The following is a 10,614-nucleotide window of genomic DNA, read 5'->3' on the forward strand; positions in this document are numbered from 1 at the left end:
AAAATAAGGAAATACGCCCTCTGTTGTTGACAAATAAATGTGTTTTGTGGTGGCGCGGTAGAGGGGGGAAGCAGAGGCTATTGAATTCCGCTGAAAGAAAGCTGAGTGGTGCTCCGCTACAAGGCCTAGGAAGTGTTCCTCAGAAAGTTGCACGTTTTATCACATTATGTCGTCTAAAAGAAAGCGAACTGCTGTCGTTGAAGACTCTGATAGTTCAGATAGTAATTCAGATCTTGATGCTGTATGTTTATATTATGTATTTATATTACTGTTTAAGCTTTAAAATAGATAATAAATGGGAATTTCCCATGTGTGCTAGGCCTAGCCAGCTACTGAGCTAGGCTAGGCCTTCCATTTAGTTAGTACAGTAATGATTATATAGGCTGAAAGAGGTGGGATAGGACTACTAGGTAGCCTTAGGTCTCTAATAACAAGTAGTGTAGAATGTGACTTAAAGCATGAGTCATTGTTTTGTAGCATCATCACGTATAATAGTATAAAAGTATGATTTATAAACAAAAATGATGCTGTTTATTTTTAAGATTGATTGAAGACATTCCCAATCTCCTTTTAATTTTAAAGACACCTTCCCTACAATTTGTGACGTTTTGTAAAAATAATACATATATATTAGTTTATTACTTTAAAAACATTAAACCATGTCATTCCTTGTCTTAAATGTACGTTTTATGGTAAATTATGATTAAAAGTGAGAAACAATGCACTACCTAAATAGCTCGCGGCGATTGACCTCTCGTGAACGGTCTTAGGCCTAGCCTAGCTAGACTTAGTTTTGTAGGCCTAGCTGGTAAACATCGGTAACTATATACCTAGCCTGACGTTGTTTAGTTGCTGCATTAATTGTCTTTCTATTTTTGCCAGACTCCGTTGATACAAATTGGGGAAAACCCGGTATTTTCGCTGAAAAGTTAGGAGTCTTCCATTTGTTTTGGCCTCACGATCGATCGAAAAGTGGGTGAATTACAGAAGAAAAACAAAAATATCAATACGCGCGCAATGCATTTTGGGATTTATAGCGGGCCGCTATAATTATTAGAATCGACTTATTTTTCACATTTTTAACCATTTAAAGACGAAAAAAATTATCGCAATAGGACCATATAGTATTATTTTTACATTTAATATAGTTTGTGATCTAAAAAACATAGGGAATGGGTCTTTAAATTTTTGTTCTTTCTATGCACCACTAACTAATTCACTAAATATAATATGTATCCTCTACAGATTTGTCCTACCAATAAATGGCACCATTTTCTTTGAGTATTCAACCGAATAAGTGAGCATGCATTACTAGGCCTATACAATATTCCATTAAGACAATTGTTCAAAATATCGGATTCAAGCGCTTACATTATGTTGTCAATTTCTTTAACTTATATTCTAGGGATTACGAACATTGGTAAAAAAGAAGAAGAAAAAGGAAGAAGTGCAAAATTCATCTCAGAAAAGTGATTCCGATTCAGAAACATCTGAAAGTGATGATGATGTAAGTAAAACCTGTCAAAAGCAAAAGGTTTTGTAATATGAACAAGTCTGTTATTATACCAGGTGAAATCTTAATCATTTGCATACAAACATTTTGTTAATGATGATAATATACTATTGCTTTCTTACAGTGGACAATGAGTGGGAAGAAAAAGAAGAAAGTCAAGAAAAAGGTCACAAAGTCTAAGTCAAAGGTCACATCAGATGGAGGGTCAATTGAAAGTGATTCAGACAAGTCATCTCCTGAAGAAGGTATAGAAGAATTGTTTTTTTGTTACATAATACATTTGTGGTACTATATATACATAAATAAATAAAGATGTCCAAATGTTTTATACTGTATGTACTAACTTGCACCATTGTAATCTAACAACAGGATGCCTTGCCAAGATAGGAACTTATAACAGTCCTTTGATCTTATGTCTGGCTGCAACATATACAACAGTACTGTACTATGTACATATTCTCCGTGCCTCAACGTTTGTTTTTTGGGTGTGGAACTAATTGTGTTGCAGCCACAGATAAACCCTTTGATTTCTGGAGCTCAGCATCCTGTTGTTAGATTGCCTTGCTTGCACACACTAACAGTATGAATTTAAAACACTTTTTATTTCTGTGACAATTTCAGGAGAAGTTTCTGATTCCAGTGACAATTGTTCCAGTAATCTGTCAAGCTCAGACGATGATGAACAGTTTAACGATGGATATGATGAGAACCTGATGGGAGACGAGGCCGACAAGGCTAAGCTTGACATGATGACAGAGATGGAAAGAGAACAAGAGATATTCAACAGAGCAGAGAAGCGAGAAGCATTGATGACAAGGTAATATAAAACTAGTTTGACAAAAAAAAGTGTGATGTGCCTAAATATAGTAGTGATATGCTTAAATATGATAGTGATATGCTTAAATATGGTAGTGATATGACATCATCATGTCCATATATGGAGACATCACATTTTTTTTGTCACGTAATGTTTGATAGTGTAGTAGATTTCTGGAATTATGGGTAAGATTATATGCAAATTTGTTATTTTGCATATTCATAGCATTCCACAATGTAATATTCTTCAATGAAACTAACCGGTTGAGATAGGTTTAACAATAATTTTTTACTTGTACTTATTTTATTACTTAATTTAGAAACATTGTACAGATCCCTGGCCCTATTTATTTTCCTGTGTATAGATTAATACATTTTATTCCACTTCAGGTTTGAAATTGAGAGAAAGTTAAAACATGCGAAGAAAGAGAAAAAGCGAAAGATGAAAGAAGACATCCATCGGAAGTTAATGTCATCACAGAGTGACAAGAGTAAAGAAAGAAGAAGAACTGTAGAAGAAAAGAAAGACAAGAAGGCAATAGCTATCAAGAGTTTGAGGGACGCAAGAGAAAAGAAGAAAAAGAAAAGTAAGAATTTATTAAAGGAGGTGTTATTAAATACTTACGTTGCGCTGCAGTAGCAATTCAGTAGTTGTTTAATAGTAACAGCAGTAGATTAAAGCTCTGTCTACACTATCAATCTTTATGTGACAAAAAATGTGATGTGTTCATATATGGACATGATGATGTCATATCACTACCATATTTGGGCACATCACACTTTTTTTGTTGAACTAGTTTGATAGTGTAGACAGAGTTTAAGAACATACACAGTTGATTTTGTTTTCAAAATGACCACCTTTAGCTGCTGTCCCTGTTGTGCAATCATTACATATGTTTTTTTTTCTTACAGCTGAAGCGCTTTTAGCCAAGAAAGAACCTTTAAAAGCAAGTGAAGTTTATTCAGACGATGATGATGAAGACGACGATGCGGAAGAAGAGGTTGAAGAAGACAAAGGAAGCAGCAAGAGCTCATCGTCATCAAGTGATGAGCAGGATGTTGTCTCAGCCTCGGACGCTGAAGAGTAAGTGCCCAAATATGGTAGTGATATGCCCAAATATGGTAGTGATATGCCCAAGTATAGAAGTAATATGCCCAAATATGGTATTGATATATTTTTTTTTTTTTGCTTAGTGAGGAAGATGATAAACAGGACCAACCAATAGCAGATAAGTCAGATCTTAGTAAGATACGACTTTCAAGAAACAAGATGGAAAGGTAATTGTAATGTAAATTGTGTGCCTAGGCCTCATTTCCAAATCTCAATGAAGTTTGCATTTGAATCTTGTGACGTATTTCTTCGTCTCCCAAAACCAGACTTTCCTTGAGGTCCAAAACATTCAAAATTCCAGTTTGAATACCAACATTTCAGGAATCCAGTCATATTAAACTAAAGAGCCAAGAATGTTAAGTGTTGAGAGAGTTTACTGTAGCAAAGCTGTACAATAAGAACAACATGACATGTTAGTATTTAAATTAAGAACATTATATTAACAAAGATCTATTTTGTATGTGTAGATGGGTTCATATGCCGTTCTTTCCTACAACTGTAATTGGATGCTTTGTCAGGATAGGAATTGGTAACAATGAAGGACGACCAGTATATAGGGTATGTATCATCCTTACCATGTTTGTAGGATTAGTAACCGTGTTAAGATTGGCAGATTTTAAACAAATATTGGTAACCAAGTTCTATAATATAGTTATTTTCATTTCTAGGTTGCAGAAATTAAAGAAGTTGTACAAACAGCAAAGATTTATCAACTAGGATCAACAAAAACTAACAAAGGATTAAAACTTAAGTAAGTTTACAATCCTTTGCTCTCACTTAGTTCACACTATTTTCATATAACCTCTTTGGTATTTACTCATCTGTATAGCTTTTACACTAACTATTAATAATAGTTCGTTCCTTCCTAAGCTCTGTCTACACTATCAAACTTTATGTGAAAACAAAATGTGATGTGCCAATATATGGACATGATGATGTCATATCACTACCATATTTGGGCATATCACTACCATATTTGTGCATATCACTACCATATTTGGGTACATCTTTATTTTAGGTATGCAAATCAAGAACGAGTATTCCGATTAGAGTTTATATCAAATCAAGATTTCACTGATTCAGAGTTTATGAAATGGAAAGAGGATGTAAGTGTCAAAATGTTCATTTTCACAAAATTTGATGAATTTAACCATGTTTTATTTTCAATTACTGTATATCCTCTGGTATAATCCCAGCCCCCTAGATCACGAAATTAGGTTGACTTTTTTTTTTTAATTATTTTATTTTCTGTATTTCATAAAATAGTATACATTACTTAACTTAATACAAAATAATAATATAATAATAATTAAAAACATTTTTTAATAAAAAAAAAAATTAGGCTGACTTTGCGGGTGGGTGGGGACTATACCATTGATAAGCGTTTCTTGTAAAAACTCATCTGAACTGGCTATAGAGAGGCTTACATCCAGACCAAAAGTCAATACTGGGACTATACCCGGGGATATGCCAGCTTGTGAAATCAGACATAAAGTAGGGGTGGGATTAGACCCAAAGTGGGATTATGCCCGAGGATATACGGTAATAAATTATTTTGAAGACTATTTTATCATTTTTCTTGTTTCAGATGGATATGCGGCGATTGCCATTGCCAACAGTAGGAGATATTAATAAGAAAATGGAGGACGTTAAGAATGCCTTGTCGTATCGATACAAGGAAGAAGATATTGAACAGGTATAGAAACGCAATTGTGTTGAGTGGAGCTTCAATTTAATTTCATCTACCAAATTCAAATCTTACCTAAACTGAAATTTTGATTGAGTATAACTATACTTGAATACATTTTTTTGTTAAAAAATTTTAGATTGTAACAGAAAAAGAACGATTCCGCAGAAATCCAAGGAATTACGCAATGAAGAAAACACAACTTATGAAGAGAAGAGTAAGTGATTTAATGTCAATTTGATTTTTTTTAAATGAATAAAAATGATGATTAGAAAGTAGTATTGCAAACTTTTTTTTATTATGCGCATATTCTAAATTTATGTTTTCTTTTTTTAAAGGATCTGGCGATGTTAGAAAGTAGAGAGAAAGAGGTGTTTGAACTGAACCAGCGTTTAGAAGAATTAGAAGAAAGAGCGGAACAGCTTGATCGGGTTAGGAATAAAAATGTCAACGCTGTTGCGTAAGTTATTTAAATATCAATTACACCATTACAAAAATAATTCTATTTTTAACTAAAGATCTGCCTACACTATCAAACAAGTCACATCACATTTTTTTGTCACATAAAGTTTGATATTCTAGACAGAGCTTAGAATTTTTTATGCAAGTTTTAATGTTACTTTTTTTAGATATATAAATCAACGTAATCGTGAACGCAACATTGCGGATTCGGAAAAAGCTGCAGTAGACGAAATTAAAGAAATGGAAAACGCTCCAGATGATCCGTTCACCCGTCGTCAGTGTCGACCAACTCTTGTTACCAAGGTAACATTTCAAATAACTATATTGATATTTCATTAACTACATAGAAGCTTTTTGATATTTGAATACTCTTTGGTTTTAATTGTTTACTTATTTATTATTATTACAAATTTGGTAAACTGCCCAAGAGGCCCAACATCATCTGTTCAAAAGCATGTTAAAAAAAAAGCTGTAAAATAAAATTGTAAGAAGAAAATAATGACATAACTTTTGTTTTTGTAGACAAAAGATATGGAGGAAGATCACCAGTTACTGCTGCAAAAACTAAAAGATGAACAAGCTAGGAAGAATGCAGCCTCAGGAGGAAAAATCAGCACTGCAGACATGGTAACATTACAAGTACTTTTACAGACTTAGAAACCAACAACTACATTTTTCTCCTTTCTTAAAGATATATTGTCCCCCTAAAAAAATATTTTTTTTAATTAAAAATAATTTAATAATTAATTTTAATTTTTAATTTTTGTTGAATATGTTATTTTAATGTCACATAATAGTTATTCACTCTCACAAAAAATTGGGTCTGAAAAAAATTTATTTACCTGAGAAAAATGTAATTTAAAGCAAAAAATGGTCAAATTGTCTGGAAGACAATGAGTTTTTGGGTAATTTAACCCGTTTTTTTTCTTATGGAAGTGAACAACTTCAAAGTCCGATTTAAAAAATCTTTATTTTTCATGATTTTGGGGGACAATACATCTTTAAATGTTAAAATGTTAATTTGTTTCTATTTTTCAGACGGCCGACATCATTGCATCATTAACGCAAGAGGCCATGCCAGCAAAAGTTCACGAAAGGAAGGTTTCCAATGATCTCTTTCAAGCTCATGATTTTGAAATCAAAATTGATTTAGACGTTCCAATTGTTGGTGAGTGGTACTCTTGTATTTTTGCTTTTTATTTTGTCTTCATAAAAAAAGACATCAATAATCTCTGCCACATAAAGATCTCTGCCAAATAAAGATCTCTGGCCCATAAAGATCTCTGCCACATAAAGATCTCTGCCCCATAAAGATCTCTGGCCCATAACGATCTCTGCCACATAAAGGTCTCTGCCCCATAACGATCTCTGCCACATAACGATCTCTGCCACATAACGATCTCTGCCACATAACGATCTCTGCCACATAACGATCTCTGCCCCATAACAATCTCTGCCACATAACAATCTCTGCCACATAACAATCCCTGCCACATAACAATCTCTGCCACATAACAATCTCTGCCACATAAAGATCTCTGCCACATAATGATCTCTGCCACATAACAATCTCTGCCACATAAAGATCTCTGCCACATTACAATCCCTGCCCCATAAAGATCTCTGCCACATAAAGATCTCTGCCACATAAAGGTCTTTGCCCCATAAAGGTCTCTGCCACATAAAGGTCTCTGCCACATAAAGGTCTCTGCCCCATAAAGATCTCTGCCCCATAAAGGTCTCTGCCACATAAAGATCTCTGCCACATAAAGGTCTCTGCCACATAAAGGTCTCTGCCCCATAAAGATCTCTGCCCTCAAAAAAAACCAGCAATATTTTAACAGTGTTGTTATGTTTATCGTTCAATTCCATTATAACAGAAAGCCAGCATATATATTTACATTTTTTTCTTGTTTATCATTCATTAATCCAATCCAATTACGTCTTTTAACAGAAAACCGATCACAGTTGACTAAGCCTCATAACTCGTCCGTTGACGGGGCTCCCAGACGCTCACTAAACTTAGCAGAATACAAAAAGAAGCGTGGATTAATTTGATTGATTAAATACATTATTAAAAACGGAATCTGATTATAATAAATACTGATTATGTAGTGAATAATCTGCAAAAACAAACATGAGATTATCCCCCGGAAGCATCAGCCGTCTTTGTATTCATGTATACTAATGTATTGTAAGTCTGTATAAATTATTTTCTACGCGATTGTGTTATACTATTTTAAATCTGATACAATAGTAAGGGAAGACGACACAAACATTACTAACTACTTTACTTTACCAGTCTAAGCTCTGTCTAAACTATCAATCTAGTTTGAGAAAAATATGGTAGTGATATCCCCAAATATGGTAGTGATATCCTGAAATATGGTAGTGATATCCCCAAATATAGTAGTGATATCTCCAAATATGGTAGTGATATCTCCAAATATGGTAGTGATATGACATCATCATGTCCATATTTCAGCATATCACATTTTTTTTGTCACATAAAGTTTGATAGTGTAGACAGAGCTTTATAAACCGCTGGTCTCGGTATGTGTGGCTTTGACATGTAAGTGTGATACACCTAGCATGTGGCCGAGATGTGTTTTTGGTGACCCTAATAAGATGCCTAGGGTTGGTATCTTTAAGCTCTATCTGGACATGTATTTAGGAAGGAATGCATTGGGGTGAATTTTCTGGTGTTACCCTAGATATTTAAATATGGTAGACTTCTTAGACATAAATCATGGATAAGCCTACTACTAACACTAGTATACTTAATTATTCCAAACAGCATATCATTTGGTTTAAAGGTATTTTTTCCATATATACTATTTACCTTGATACAGTGGTGATATATTATTCCTATTTGTGAAATTCTTAGATTTGTAGTTCCATGAACTTCCTGGCTAAGCATTATGGGAGTGATTATTCAGGCTAAGCATCATGGGATTGATTATTATTATGTGTTAGAATTTGTTACTTTTGTTTATGTACATATTTGTGTCATACATGTACAGGTTGTTTTCATCACACTTTGTACAGATTTTCAAAAATGTTGTTAACCAAACTGTTTTTAATCAAAAATCTCAATTCTGAGGTTAATTTGTGGCCCTTTTTTATTTGCTTGACGTGATACAAGATCATCATCACTGTTTTTAGAATTTTTTTACAATCAATATGGAAGGCAAATGATGCCAAAAACGATTTATCTTGTGCAAGTATTTCTAGATATACTTTTTGAAATTACCTATCATCTAATTTGATGTGAATTTCTTCGTAGCAGCATTGTCTGGACGCAAGTATTGTGATGTAAAACTTGTGTTGGGTCTCGTTTAAGCTTGGTTACCACTTGGACGCAACCCAAGGGCGTACACGCAACGCAAGTGAGTTGACTGATCACAGTTCGGATGATCCACTGCATCGTGATTGGTAGCATAGTTGTTTTGCGTCATTGCGTCCCAGTGGGAACCAAGCTTTAAGCTCTGTGTACACTATTAAACTAGTTTGACAAAAAAAGTGTGATGTGCCCAAATATGGTAGTGATATGACATCATCATATCCATATATGGGCACATCACATTTTCTTGTCACATAAAGTTTGATAGTGTAGACAGTGAGTTTAAGTAGTGCAAGCGTTACTTCTAAGTACTATTGTAAATATTAGCCTGGTACTTGCAACGTGTAATTGAAATGTAAAATTGCGTCCTCATTGTTGTAAGGGGTGGGTGTATTGTTGTGCAGCCTCCATCATTCTGTACTAAAGTAACTACAGTAGTATTTTCAGAATAAATGTTACCTCATGCCACTATTTAAAATTTGATTTTTGTAGTAAAATATTTTATCCAATAAGCATAACATCAATCATAGGAATATCTGCTTTTTTAAAGTTTATTTTAAAGGATGTTTTGTCTAAAAACCATTAAAAAAAATAACACGGTCAGATTTTATTTAGGTCTTATTAACAAAAGAAATATACAAATTCAACAAGAGAGAGACATTGAAATTCACATGTTTTATCAAAAGTAACGCAAGCTCCATGTTTTTTATACTCATCTTGAAAATAACAGTAACAAAGATAGATCGAACCAAAGCGATTTTAAATTGCTATGTATTTACCAGTACCACTGGTGCCCTATCGTAATCGGCCAATTACCCCCACCCCGTCAATAAATGGAGCTTATTCATCATTTTTGTATAATTTCTCAAACTCTTTTTGTGTAAAGCTCTGTCTACACTATAAAACTAGACAAAAAAGTGTGATGTGTCCAAATATGGAGTGATATACCCAAATATGGATATGATATCATAATGTCCATATATGGGCACATCACATTTTTTTGTCACGTCCATTTTGATAGTGAAGACAGAAACTATGACATGAAACTGACCTACGCTGATCATTTGGCCAGTCTACTCAATCAATAGATATATACATTGCATCATTTATAACTCGTCACAGTTTAAGTATTCACATTAATGGATCATGCTTAACTTAATCCAATCGGCAATACAACCCATCAATTATTTTAAACAGATAATCCTCGCCGCTATTCAAAATAATCAAGATCATGATCAGAATCGTTATCAACATTATATATATATTTCGATTTCTGAAAGTCGAAGACACCAAATATGGTAGTTATATGACGTCATCATGTCCATGTCACATAATTTGATAGTGTAGACAGAGCTTTAGTAAGGTACTTCGTCAACTAATAAGTATATGCTTATATGCTGCTCAGTTTAAAAGGTTTGCGCTCAAATGCCACGGTATAATTTATCTTCATTTAATAATATTCATTTTTTTAAATTAAATTTATTTAAATACCAACTAATATTTTGATTATGGTACAATAATCCAAGGGTTTTTTTTTTAATTAGTGCTTGTTTCCGTTTTTAAAAGTGCATCGTTCCCTTTTATTTCACTCTACCATCAATTTTGTGTAGGAATAAAGTAGCCAATCACAGCGCGTCTTATTATGATTTGTGTAGAAATAAAGTAGCCAATCACAGCGCGTT

The 10,614-nt window shown here is 33.6% G+C and overlaps 1 protein-coding gene across 1 annotated transcript; it reads left to right on the plus strand.

The window, feature by feature from the left end:
* Positions 1-62: 62 nt before the first annotated feature.
* Positions 63-9,509, plus strand: LOC144851660 (RNA polymerase-associated protein RTF1 homolog). Its single transcript, XM_078709234.1, has 17 exons — positions 63-241; positions 1,406-1,507; positions 1,638-1,758; positions 2,135-2,330; positions 2,720-2,916; positions 3,242-3,413; positions 3,524-3,607; positions 3,908-3,998; positions 4,109-4,191; positions 4,459-4,546; positions 5,029-5,136; positions 5,267-5,344; positions 5,466-5,587; positions 5,757-5,892; positions 6,112-6,216; positions 6,628-6,757; positions 7,544-9,509. The coding sequence occupies exons 1-17, from the start codon at positions 167-169 to the stop codon at positions 7,645-7,647; spliced, it is 1,992 nt and encodes a 663-aa protein (XP_078565360.1). The 5' UTR covers positions 63-166; the 3' UTR covers positions 7,648-9,509.
* Positions 9,510-10,614: the final 1,105 nt, after the last annotated feature.

This window comes from Antedon bifida, chromosome 9 (assembly GCF_963402885.1).
Source record: "Antedon bifida chromosome 9, ecAntBifi1.1, whole genome shotgun sequence".
Taxonomy (NCBI): domain Eukaryota; kingdom Metazoa; phylum Echinodermata; class Crinoidea; order Comatulida; family Antedonidae; genus Antedon; species Antedon bifida.